Here is a 13,765-nt window from a genome sequence, read left to right on the forward strand (position 1 = left end):
GAACCCACTGCTGCCAATTGTGAACAAATAACCCTGGGTATGAAAAAGTGGTTTGAAAAATATTTGGCCCTATTAATGAAAAAATAAATGGATGCCAGTAATAATACAAATGACTTCCACTTAAAATTACCTTCTTATGAAGCTCATTAAGGGGAAACAACTTAACTAAACCTAAAAAAAGAAAAAATAAAATCAATCCTTGAAAGTTCTGTAGTATGTATGCCCATTTAAATGAACATTACACAAATTATTTTGACCTCAAAAATTGATATTCTGTGTCTTACACTATGAATATCAAAAGTCCAAATAGTTGTTTAAAATACTACATTTAACTTGTGGGTAAGTGAGTGAACCAACAGAAAGTGGCTATCCTGAAATCAGAGTTTCAATCCAAAAGACAAAGGCATCAGGATCTTCCAAAAGGCTGAACACCAATTAAATTGAATACATAAACTTGTGTCTAACAATGGATTTCAAAGGCTCGGGAAAGATGAATTCAAATAAGTTAGACTAGAAAGCTGTTTGTTGCAATTTCTGGTCTCTTGAGACAGAGAGTAGTTTGCTCCCTGGTTTACAAATTTGGAATGCTCCTCAATCTTAGAGCCACAGGACATTAAATGATAAAAAGGGGCACAGGAACCTGGTCTCATGTATGTTTAATAGACAAGTTAAAACATCCATATTTAATTTAGACTTCCACTCAGTCATATCTTTGGAACAAATTATTACAGTATAGAAATAAGACTATTCTTGAAGATGTCCTGGAAGCTTCAACTGCTACAGAATGAAGTGGCCTTTCAACTTAACAGCAAAAACTATAAAACTGTACCACAGAAACGCATCAGTACCTTGATACCCAGAAAACAGTGGGAAGAGTCATACTTCTGATGTGTATTATCAATTTGGCCAAATAAAACCAAATTGAATTTTTTTTATATCATTTTATAAGAACCACTGGCTTAGACCATATTACACCCAGCAAATGTTAGGCTACAAATTCAAGTACCGGGTGGGGAAAAAAAATTAATTTATTCTTTAAAGATTTACTAATTAACTTCCAGTGGGTATAAACACAAAGTCCCAAAGGGAATTTTCTGTTTCACCAAATGTGCCTGAGAATGATTTCAGCAACTATATGTAAATTAAATTAAAATGCAAATTAAAAAGGCGTAAACCAGTAGAGTTCAATTACAAAACCAATCATTCACTCTACTATTCTCTACTTGAGGAACTCTGATAAAATAGAACTTACCTGGAAATTTTTTGGGATGCATTGGTAATTGGTGTTCCAACAAATGCATCGGGTAACTCCAATCCTGGGATAGAGTGCGCTATGGGAGATGACGCTTCATTTTTAGGACTATAAATAAAACATAACATTTTAACCATTCACTTTCCAAGCACCCACAAAATTCATCTATAAATAAAGGTACTCTAGAAGAAACATTACATTTTTCCATTATAACATCTCAGGACAATGGAAGCAATATTTTAAAACTCCTTAATGCCTAAAATAACAATCCAAATAGGTACATTAAACGTTATCTGTTACACATAAAATACTGAAAAAATACCTGTTACAGACGCAATTACTATTAATTTCCTTAAAGGTGTTTATCAGATTTCTGAGGTACATTTACACTTCCATGAAGACAAATTCCAATTAAAAATAGAGATTTGCTTACCTACGGTATGGGGAGAAGTGATTTTTATGTTCATTCCCTACCCACACCTCTCCAATTTTAGATAATACATTACTGATGAAAGCTGCTCTTGTTAGAACAGTCCCTGATGTAGTCTGCTTTGCAACTGTGGATAAGGGCTTTGGCCTTGAAACTGAAAACAAAAGGAAGGGTTCAGATGTTACCTTGGGGTTGAATTAAGAAAGTTGGAAAGATACTAATAGGTCAGGAAATGGGAACCTTGGGAAAAAATTAAAAGAATTCGAACTAGTCCCAAAAAGCATGAAGAGTGACTTTATTCTTTTTTGTGACTATATAAAAGGGTTATTAAACAATTATTAAACATGATTAACTTAGCCTATACCACAGGGGATTTATGAGGTCAAAAGAAATCTGTTCAGTCGATCAATGTTATTTAAGTGCTTACTGTTTATCAACACACAGATGTGGCACTAGGGGAAGTTGCGAAGATTCTTCTTTCTTGAAATTCCATTAAAATAGATTAGGATCAGCTTGGCATAGAATGACTTGCCGGAATGAAGTACAATTATGTCATTTATTACTTCCTTGGAAAAGGTGAACCCAAAAAAAACTGGGGAAGAATTTCAGGTCTCATGTGCAAGACTAGATTTAATTATTTATCATCTGGGATGGTTTAAAGGTAACAGAGTCAATGACCTTTCAGTACTCCTACTATTCAATGACACTTCTATGTGAAACCTCACCTTCCCGTAAAATTGATGATGGCACCTGGTAGGGCTTAGCCCTTTCCATGGCTAACTTTCGTTGTACCCTTGGCAGAATTTTCCCATACTGGTCTAGTATGGAATTTCTAGCAACTGATCTCTCCCGTAATTGAGGATCTCGATCGTTCTATAGAAAATACAAGTTAATAACAAATGGTAAGTCCTGGCAAAAGTGAACCCTTATCTATAATCTACATACTATAGAAGATATTTAATGAGGTGTAAAATGTAATTATGTTAAAGACCAATTATATCATTCACCCTCTCAACCCTCTTTCAGACTTGTTGTCATTCACTCACCCACTTTTTCCTTACCCTGACCCTCTCCCACTGATACATCACAATTTGCCTTAGAACAATATACTTGTTTAAGCAAACAAAAAAAACACACACACATTTTAGTATGGCTATCCAAGATTTTGCTGTGTCTCATTTACTGGTAAATTTTACCATTCTCTGTATTTTTCATGAATGCTGGATTACAGAGATTATGAAATATTTCAGCAAGAATTGCCAGTCAGTCATTTACTGAACGCTTACTGTGTGCAGAGCACTGTACTAAGGACTTGGGAGAGTACCATATAACAACAGACACATTCCCTGCCCACAGCAAGCTTACAGTCTAGCGGGGAAGCCACATATTAATATAAATAAATTACAGATATATAACTAAGTGCTGTAGGGCGGGTGGGGGGGGAGATAAATTAAAGGAAGGAAGGTGGGGTGATGCAGAAGGGAGTGAGAGAAGAGGAAAGGAGGACTTTGTCAAGGAAGGTCTCTTGGAGATATGCCTTCAACAAGGCTTTGAAAAGGGGAGAGTCTGACAGATATGAGGAAGGACGGCATTCCAGGCCAGAGGCAGAGCTTGGGTGAGAAGTCAGTGGCAAGATAGACAAGACTGAGCTGGCATATACTGGAAGCATATATGAAAAGGACCTTTATGCTTTAATCACCTATGAAATACTATATTTTCCCATTGAATCCTCTAACTTTAAGCCAAAATAGCCTCCAAAAGCTCCCAAAGTAAAAGCTTACCATAAGATTAACCTTCAAGGACTGATTCAGTTGCAAAGCAGGGATGTAATTAGCCCGCTGTAGATGGTGAACTAAAAGGAATTCATGATTCTGAACACCAGCACTGGACTGCAAAAATTTCACTAGGCATTCCTAAAATAAATAAGATGCTTTAATAATTTATCCAATTCACTGCAAAATTTGGTAATTTTTTCCTCACAGATACTTACTTGTTCAGTGTCTGTGAAGGGTAACTTCAGCAAATCTTCCATTAGACCCATCTCCTGGCAGGTTTCATACAAGTGCTTAAGCAATTCCTCTAAATTCAGCCTATTTGAATGTTGCCGCAGCAGACTCCATGCCTCAATCATACACCTGCAATTAGTATTAGGCATACATAATTCTATGTGTTTTTGTCAAATATTTCCTGCAATGTTTCAAAACTTTTTACATCTCTGATATACCTGGAAATAAATATTTATATTAAAATATATGCAAAATTGAAAATCAGTATTAATGTCATAAATTACTGCTTTAGCCAGCAATTGGTATTATGCTGGGCACCTTTCTACCTTTACCATAATCTACATTATTGTTACATCTGCATACGGATGTTTGTTCCAGGGTTGTGGATTTATTTAAAGCTTTTTTCGACTTAAATATTTACTCAGAAGCACAGTGGTTTCAAAATATTTACAGAAGTCAATAATTCATTTAAAATATTATCCCATGCCCAAATACTAATGACAATATTTGAATTTACCCTGAATTGAATTTAAGCATTTACTTTGTGCTCACCACTTATATTTCTTAAAAATTACTGATTAGGACACCGCTTATCCAGAATTCACAGTAAGTTAGACACAGAACTTATTCCCTGCTTCCTCTCTTTACACCCTACACTGCTGCCAAAGAGGATGTTATGGTTGACTGTAGAATGGATTTTTTAATCTACCATATGGCTAATAATGCCTGGGCTAATTAGCAACAGGAGGGTAAACAAAGGAAGCAAGAAAGACTTCTTCCCTGAAAACATTTCTCTCAGGTAATGCACCCTATGGAGATAACTGTGGAACTCGGTTAACAAAAGAACAAGACACTCAGGTAGAATCCCCTGCTATACCCACCCTGAAACCAAATTATCTTTAATAATAGTTACTCTGCTATTCAGGCTTTACACTAGTTTACACTAGCCTGTTCAGACTGAACCCGCCTCCCACCACCTTAGTTTGAATTTGTGAGATCTTAATGTTCTCTCAAAAGATGAAAATATTCTTTACCTATTATACAGCAAAACAGTGAGGTAAAGTGTAACCTCACTGATGCTCGAAACTGACGGTTTCATTGTCTGAATGTATCTGAGGGCTCGCCTGTGCTCGCCTTGACACATGAAGGCTTGAACAATCTTAGTATGCTGCCAGGACATAGACTTCATTGTGGCTGGATGAAATAAAAGATCCAAAGCACTCTGCAAAAATTCAACAAGAAGACTTGTAAGCCGAGAATAGTAATAAGGATTAAAAATTTTTCAAGATGATCTGGAAAAAACAGAACCCACAAAAACTATCCAGCACACAAAAATAAGCAAAGGTGTGTGAGAAAATCAAGAGGTTGAAACGTACAAATGGATGGTCACTGAATTATGAATGCTTTTAATTCCCAATTTTACTACTCAGACACAGATTTTACTACAGGTGAACACTTCCCACAAAAGGCAATTTTGTTTTAACCGCCCATAAATCCTTCTTATGGGTAGGCTTCCTCCTTGAGGTGTTCAAACTCTGCTAGCTAATTCATTTAGCAAAGGGTATCCTCTAACAAATTCCAGATTAATTCCGAATCTGATCAACAAGCATGCTGATTAGAAATCTTTCACACCCTTAAGATTTACTGTGCTGTCTGCTCTGCCAAGCTTCCCACGTCTTCTTGGGGCCATCCTTACTCAAGCCCATTGTGAGTATGCAAAGGTTTTTGTGTCTGACTTCATTACCTTCTATTCACTTCAGCTTATAGTACAGTAGATGGTATAAAGTTAGTGCTTAATAAATACCAGTTATCATTCAGCTTACTCTTCTGTTAATATAACTAGCAAACAGATCTCTCTGGCACCTGCTTCTGCTGCATAATTATGTAAAGCTCCCTTGTTGATCAGCCCTGACTTTTTCAGTTAAATTACTCAAAACCTAACAAGCAGATCTACATTTGCTGAAATCACAAGTATAAGGGAAATTTACTCTTAAATTTTAAAAAAAGGACACTTACCTCATAGTCATTATGGTCAATAAGCCAGAAACCTTGAATTAGTTTAACTAAGCCCCACGGCACAGCAAAAGCAGTTGGAAAAGATTCAATTGAAGTATCTGTTTTACTTGGAAAGGAATACATGATATCTAGCAGCAAATAAATAGTCTTGTAAAAATTTGATTAAGGCTAACAATACAATTAAAAAACACAAAAATTCCCTCCAACAATGTAAACAACGTAAAGCAGGTAAGCCTGAAGGGATGTTCCAAAGCTAATGGAATTTTTTGAGAATGGAAGTCTGCCATATGAGGTTACCCAAATGTTAATGCTCAGACATGAACTTCCTTTCCCTCCCAACAACAGAAACAGGTCCAAAAGAAACAAAAACAGAGAATCCCAACAAGAGAAGTTTTATGTTGGGCTCCTCCTCTCTGCTTAAAGGCATGCAGCAAAGATGTGTAACATTTCATAGCTGAATGCAAAATTCCAATTCTCCTGTCAAACACTACTGGCTCAGAGAAATCACTATTTTTCATGCATACAGGAATAACACAGAGTGTGGACCACTTCAGACATCTATAAATGTAGTAACAATACCCCAAGAATTACATTGAATTATCATACTATAAAGATTTGCCAGACTCAAACATAGTACGAATTTGAACCATTCAGTTCACAACCTTCTGGATGCGGATGTATTACTGTTATGGTGTGCTTATTAATTATTTAAGAAGTGAGTTTGGTTTCCATTATTTGGGGGGCATACAGTTTCCATTAAACAGAATATGTGGGTCAAAAGTATAAAGCTGAAGCATGATGGTGATTTGCATATTTACACCAAATCTGCACCATGCAAATCCCAGAGCTCAATTTACAAGTCTTTCCAAATAGGGGACATCAAGGCCAATAAGTACAAAAAGATACAATAGCATGTTTGTTGGTTTCATCAATATTTTCCTGCAGATAAAGGTCAAGAAGTGCCTGTAAAGGGAAGAAAAGAAAAATAGGTTCAATCTACTGTCTGGTATTTAATATTCTTTCAAACTCAAGTAAAACAGGCAGAATACTGAGGTAAACTACCTTTACCTCAGTAGCCCCAGAAAATTAAGTCATTTGCAAAACAAGGAGGGGGGCAAACTTTTCCAATTTAGAAAGCACTTAATATCACTATTACTACCATTACTCCTATTGATCCCCTCGAAAACCCACCTGCTGTTAATACTATGACCAGAATAAACTAGAAGTAGCAGTATGGCCTAGTGGATACAGTTCCTAGAACTAGGAGAAGTAGCCTGGCCTAGAGGACAGAACACAGCCCTGGGAGTCAGAAAGACCTAGGTTCTAATCCTGGGTCCGCCACTCGTCTGCTGTGTGACCTTGGGCAAGTCATTCACTTCTCTGTGCCTCAGTTACCTCAAAATGGGAATTAAGACTGTGAGAGTTCCACATGGAACAGGGACTGTGTCCAATCTGATTTACTTGTATCTACCCCAGTGCTTAAAACAGTACTTAGCACATAGTGAGTGGTTACCAAATCCCATAAAAAAATAACAAAAACAACCTAGATGGATATTTGTCTCGAGTATCGGCACAGTTCCTTAACTTCTCTGTGACTCAGTTCTCTTACCTAGAAAATGGGGATTAAGATTGTAAGCCCTATGTGGGACAGAGACTGTGCCCAACCCAATTACCTTCTATCTACCCCTGCACATAGTACAGAGCCTGACACATAGTAAGCACTTAAAAGAATTATTATTATCAAAACTTACATGTAGACTAGAAGGAGGATATTTCCCCGTGCCACCTTCATCTCTGACACATAGTAAGCACTTAATATAGAATTATTATTATTATTATTAAAACTTACATGTAGACTAGAAGGAGGATATTTCCCCGTGCCACCTTCATCTCGTCTCCATAATTTCTCAACCCGATCCCCTAACTGGGAAAGCATTCCATCAATCATCAGGCAGTCAGAGCTCCACTTCCCCCTGGAATAAGGAAAATCAGACTTTATGGTAGCATCTGTTTTTCAAAATCTCTAAATGATAGTTTTACATTTAAAACAGGTTTCATATTTTTTAAGTGTCTTAGAAATGCAGATGGAACAGCACATTGCCAATAGCACAAAAATTTAACACTGAAGTGGAAGGTAGAGAGCACAAATGTGCAACCAACTGAAAATGGGTTAATCCACAGAGATACTGAGTCTTCCAAGGGTAGAACCTTCCAATAACTTTTAAGAATGCTTTCAGAGTCTACGAGTAAAACTATGGAGCTGTCTTTCAAATAATAAAAAAAGGGCAAGTAACTGACAAAGCTTCAAAGCCATTTCCCACACCCATTATTCCTTTCTGCAAGTGCTCAAATCTTCTCTCAAGTAAATTATAAAAGCACATAGAGGAGATAATTGGGTAGGTTAAAAAAATACCTATGACCTCCCAGTACAACTAAAAATAGCACAATAGCACTTGTAAAGGTGTGGTATTAGGAAATTTGCCATGAGAAAGGATGGATTACTTAAAACTTCAGTTGGGGAACATCCAATTCAAAAGCTTCCAGTTGGGATACTTATGAATGAATCAAGAGCTAAAGATAGTCCACTTTCCCTTACGGTGGGGTTACAGTCTCATCGCAGAATGATGAACAGCTATATATTTTTATACATATCCAGAAGGGGAAGATCCTAAAACTGTCAGTTTATCGGAGATTTTTATAATCCTCTTTAGCAGGAAATTCATTCTAATATTTAATGCTGAAGTTTAAAATTATTTCCTCTCATTTGGTCGTATTAGAACAAATGGCCAGCCTTGAAATGAAAAACAGAAACTATACTTCACAATTGAACCAAATAATTTCCAGCCCACTGTGAATGAATGATGGACTGTTAGCAGAGTGATATTTATTTTATTAGGTAATTTTTCTAGGGGTTAATTTACTTCAGTACTAATATGAAGAACACGATGCTAAAGCTAATTTTGAGTTTCCAATAATTTCAAGTGCTGTACTGACTGCTAAAAGATATACGATTGAATGAACTGTTCCTAGATGAGCTATACCGTGATAAGCGCTCAAGTTTCTGCCGACGGCCTGTGTAGTAACTCTGTATTACTGGGTAGTTGTAGCATAATCTTGATAACTGCATGGCATCATCTGTGGGCGACAGAAAAAAAAATAAGGTGTTTGAAATTAACTTGAAGCTTCAGTAATGCATTTAACTGAAAATAGATTGAAATACAGAGATGTGAATTACTACTGGGGTTCTGCTGCAAATTTAAGCAGGAAATATAAGTAGGAATAAACTGTTTCCCTTAATCATTATGATTCATTATTGTACGCTGGTATATTTGTACCATTTTCTGCAGATGCCCAAGAGAACCTAAATCTCTTCATTCATATTTACAACGGTTGTTATTTTTAAAGACTTGTCTGCAAGATGTCCTGATTAATATCTAGAGTAATTCTCATTTTTAAAAGGGTTTTAGTGGGACAGTAATTCATGAAAGTCTGTGGACTTGTTTTAATGATTTGCATAAACCACTTAAGAGAAGTTTTAGAAAGAATAAATGCGGTGGCAAAATGAGCAGAGTGCTGGAATCTTAGTGACAGGGCTTAATTACAATTAAATATTTTATTCTAGGACATAGAGGCAGCCTAGAGCAAAACAGAAGGATTATTTGATACAAAAGCACTTGAGCCAACTAAGTGGATGGTGGGACCTCTCAAAAACATGAAAAGACAGAACTTCAGCATCAACTTTACCTAAGAAAACAAAAATGAGACATCTCTAATGGTACAAGTTGCATTTAAAAGCAGAAGCATAGGCCAAAGGCAATTACTCTTATCAAAGAAGATATGGGCTGTTGTGTGTTATCCACCCAACCTCCAGTAACACTTGGGACATTTGATAAATAAGGAGCTAGATAATTAAGAAAATATTTTGCCTTTTGACATGTAAATTAAGGGCCCAGAATTACACTAACCTAGATATTCATTCATTCATTCAATATGGATCAACCTCTTTCGAAATACTAGTCAAAAAAAAATATAAAATCAGAAACCATCTAATCCCAGTAATGATAGAAATGGATATCTATGTATATGGACATAAAGAGAGATAAAAATAAATAATAATAATAATTGTGGTATTTGTTAAATGCTTGCTATGTGCCAGGCACTGTATACAGCTATGTATTTACAGATATCTTCCCCGAGTGTATATTTTTGTTTAATATAACTTACCTAAACCTTCTGGTAAGAGGCCAGAACGACAGAACCAAAGAACTACTTGGGCGTACTGAGAGATGAGATTGGTTACCACCTGCTTATTGCTTAAGTCCACCAGGCCTGAAAAGAATGGATGATTTTGTTTAATTATTTTATTCCCTTTGTTATAGAAATGGTTTACATAATAACAAGGCAGAGGGGATGCCTGGTTCCCATTTTCTGATGATGGAGTGAGGCAAGGGAAATCTTGGATTCCTTCCTAAGATCAGAAACAGAATGCAGGAGTCACCATTATACTCCGCAATTCTTCTCTCTTAGGTTCAGGGGACCTAAATAAAACATAGCAGCAACTATGCAACCCATTCTATGTCCTGGGTCATAAAGAAGAGAAGGAATTTGTAATGGGGCTTTAAGAAAAGTCATCTGAGTTATCAATGAACTGAATTAATGCAAGATATCCACCCTAAAATATATTTGAGTTGCTATATTTGAAAAATTCATTTCTCAACCCCCAAAACTGCAAATTATGAATTAAAGTTATTTCAAACCTCTCTCTGTAAGCTCTTGTGCCTCTGTTAAAAAGCAGTTTAAGACGGTGCTTAGATTGCTAAGAAGCAACTGACAGTGTTGAAGAGACTGTATAGTTTGTGGATCGATAAAATTACAAGAGCCATCAAAAAGTGGAACACCTAGGGAGAACAAAATTTAGTTGTCATAGTTAAGCCTTTAAAAACGTTGCAAATATTTTCTAAAACAATGTTTTCATTTATTTTCCTGCCAAAGAATGCTCCTTTCCACCCCAATCCTACAAACATTAGCCTGGCCCATATTCAAAGCCCTCCTGAAAGCCCACCGATTCCAACCTGTTTTTCCTTATCGATTGCCAGGATCCCAAGTCACATAAAAACTAATCAGTCTCCTCTATTGTGTACTAATTCCCATCCTCAGCCCTCATGCATATACGGGGTTTCAACTGTACCTTTGATTACTTATTTTGATTACTATGTAAATACTTAAAAATCAGCCTCCGTGGGAAGGTAATGGGTCACTTGCTTGATTTGTAATTTCCAAGAGCTTAATAGACCCAGTGGTCATTCAGTAAGTGTTAACTAGCATCTAAAAAAAATTTCAAGGGCCTGCTTTTCATCATTAATCTAACATTACTAGGATCTATTGCTTTTCCCAAATAACTGACAGGCTCTGCTTCTTTACCACCTTCTTCAGAAAATTCCCTTTTATCCCTTCAACTTCTATGCTGTCATCTTCTGGACTTGATGATTCTCTTTTGAAACAGAGCAGGAACAAAAGGAAACCCTTTTTCAAGGCATTAAGTACATTCTCTCACTACTACGATATGATAACATTTTAAAACAATTTCTGCAAAACGATAGCACTCTACTCACATATTTGATCAAACTCCTCTTTTGTGTAAACCACTTTATTCCATGTCCACTCGAGAATAAAACGCAAGTTAGCAGCAGAACTTGGTTGATCTATTTTAAAAACAATAAGTGAAAGATCCATTAGCAAATTTTAAAGATGGAAATATCAAACACAAGTTTGTAAACACATTGCTATACCTTCAGTGGTCCACCGTTTGATGCACCCAGTTAAGAGCCCCAAAGAACTTGTTTGAACAGCTGCTGACAACACAGCTTCTAACTGTTCTTCCTGAAGTGTACAGATGAAAAAAAATGAAACAGCTCTATTAGTTTAATGACTATAACTTCTAATTATATGCCACAAAGAATAGGTATACAATTAAACTTAAGAAAAAGGTAGTCAAAGCCCTTTATACACCGGTAAACCCAGGTACATAACTTAGAATTTTTTTGATGGAAGCATTACAGTTAAAATAGTATGTATTCATCACATTAATATTTTCCTGAAACTGTTGTGCCTCAGTGAAAATGACCCTAACGCCCAACGATTCCCTCAGTCACTGTATATTTTAAATGAGAGTTTCAGTTTGAAAAGACCAACTCCAAAAATACTAGGACAGAAAGGCCACAGATAATTCTAACACACTCTCTGAATTAACAAAGCAATTCAGGGTTATTTCTTCTTTTTTTCATTTTTCTATTGACCTACAAAGTGACCCATAAAAATGAAAAAGCAGGAAACAACAATGGAGACTATTCAGTCCAATGCGAATCTGAAAGGAGACAGGGGACGCCTTCAGATATCGCAGTCTCAAAAATTATGAAATATTCACAAGGTACTTTTGTTAAATTACATTTTCAGACAATTCGATCAATCAGTAATGTTTATTGAGCACTTATCGTGGGCAGAGTATTAAGCAACTGGGAAAGGACAATACAACAGAGTTGGTAGGTGCGATCCCTGTTCACAAGAAGCTTATAATACTAGGCATTAAAGTAGACTGCAGATAAAGGAAATAGAGTTTAACAATATTTACATAAGCAATTTGGGGCCTGGGTGAGAATTAAATTGCTTAAGGGGTACACAGCTAGGTGCATAGTTCAGACAGGAGGGAAATTAAGGGCTTAGTCAGGGAAGGCCTCTAGAGGAGATATGATCTTAGAAGGGTTTCTGAAGTTGGAGAGTGGTGAACTGTTGGATGTACCTGTGATTGTGGGCAAGTAGTCACAGCAGGATAGAAAAGACTGAAGCACAGAGGGTAGGTTGGTGTTAGAGAAGTGGAGTGTACATGTTAGGTAGTAGGAGAAGATCAGCAAGGTTAGGTAGGTAGGAGAGCTCCTTGAGCGCCCTAGAGCCAATGGTAAGGAGTTTGTTTGATGCAGAAGTGGATGGATAACCATTAGAGACTTTTGAAGAGTGGAGAGATATGGCCTAAATGGTTTTTCAGGAAAATGATCTAGGCAGCAGAATGAAGTATGAACTGGAGATTGGAGAGACAGGATGCAGGAAGATCAGCAAAGGCTGATGCAGTATGTCAATATGGGAAGCAAGTGCTGGAATCAGCATGGTAGTCTGGATGGACAGGAAAGGGCAGACTCTAGAACTGACAGGATTTTACGGCAGATTGAATGTGTGGGCTGAATGAGAGAGATGAGTTGACAGCAATGCCAAGATGATGGGCTTGTGTGAAAGGAAGGATAGTGGTGCTATCTACAGTGAGAGGGAAGACATGGACCTATGCCATTTTAAGAAATTTATAGTTGGCTATTTCAAGACAGGTCTACAATTCCAAACTTACATTCATCCTATTACTCAAAGTTGATGGGCTATCTTGTCACCCCGATGGAAAATGACGGAACAAACATTTAACGTGTCTTTACCTGACTCAGACTAGAAGGCTGCACATCTGCCAGTCTTGGTGAAAGAAGGCCAGCCACAAGACACCTGTTATAACCATCAGGAATTGCTTCATTTAGAGATGGTCCTGATTTCTTTAAAAAAGTCAGGGTCTGTGATATTAAATTTAGAGCAGGATATTGGTCATTATTTAGTTTGAACAATTAAGTTTCATGATTGCTTCGGGCCAAGAGACAAATCATTCTGGGCTCAAACTGCTTTAGGCCTACACAATTCTATCTAGCATAAAAAGAACCAAATGCTGAGGCATGTGGGAGTGAGGTGCTAAGTGAACAGACTTTGGCCTTAACAAATTCTCTTCCATGTTGTCTATTACACATGTCATAATCCAACAATGGGCCTATCTTAGGATTTGTAAATTTTTCTTGAAACTAGTGATTGTGGATGGACTGGAAAACCTTGTATAATAATAATATTGGTTTTTGTTAAGTGCTTACTATGTGCAGAGCATTCTAAGCGCTGGGGTAGATACAGGGTTATAAGGTTGTCCCACGTGAGCTCACAGTTAATCCCCATTTTACAGATGAGGTAACTGAGGCTCAGAGAAGTGAA

At 36.8% G+C, this 13,765-nt stretch overlaps 1 protein-coding gene across 4 annotated transcripts in view; it reads right to left on the reverse strand.

Annotated features, from left to right (window-relative positions):
• Window positions 1-13,765, reverse strand: part of AHCTF1 (AT-hook containing transcription factor 1) — a 55,286-nt gene that overhangs the window by 16,992 nt on the left and 24,529 nt on the right. For all 4 annotated transcript variants that reach the window (XM_029047246.2, XM_029047245.2, XM_029047248.2 and 1 more), the window contains 15 exons: window positions 13,177-13,305; window positions 11,494-11,584; window positions 11,317-11,406; window positions 10,462-10,602; window positions 9,929-10,033; window positions 8,746-8,839; window positions 7,554-7,677; window positions 6,611-6,667; window positions 5,705-5,851; window positions 4,723-4,910; window positions 3,673-3,817; window positions 3,464-3,595; window positions 2,408-2,555; window positions 1,686-1,836; window positions 1,253-1,360 (listed from right to left, as the gene is read on the reverse strand). In XM_029047246.2, the coding sequence (XP_028903079.1) occupies window positions 1,253-1,360; window positions 1,686-1,836; window positions 2,408-2,555; window positions 3,464-3,595; window positions 3,673-3,817; window positions 4,723-4,910; window positions 5,705-5,851; window positions 6,611-6,667; window positions 7,554-7,677; window positions 8,746-8,839; window positions 9,929-10,033; window positions 10,462-10,602; window positions 11,317-11,406; window positions 11,494-11,584; window positions 13,177-13,305 (1,850 nt within the window). The remainder of the gene's footprint in view (window positions 1-1,252; window positions 1,361-1,685; window positions 1,837-2,407; window positions 2,556-3,463; window positions 3,596-3,672; window positions 3,818-4,722; window positions 4,911-5,704; window positions 5,852-6,610; window positions 6,668-7,553; window positions 7,678-8,745; window positions 8,840-9,928; window positions 10,034-10,461; window positions 10,603-11,316; window positions 11,407-11,493; window positions 11,585-13,176; window positions 13,306-13,765) is intronic.

Source organism: Ornithorhynchus anatinus, chromosome 19 (genome assembly GCF_004115215.2).
Source record: "Ornithorhynchus anatinus isolate Pmale09 chromosome 19, mOrnAna1.pri.v4, whole genome shotgun sequence".
NCBI lineage: Eukaryota > Metazoa > Chordata > Mammalia > Monotremata > Ornithorhynchidae > Ornithorhynchus > Ornithorhynchus anatinus.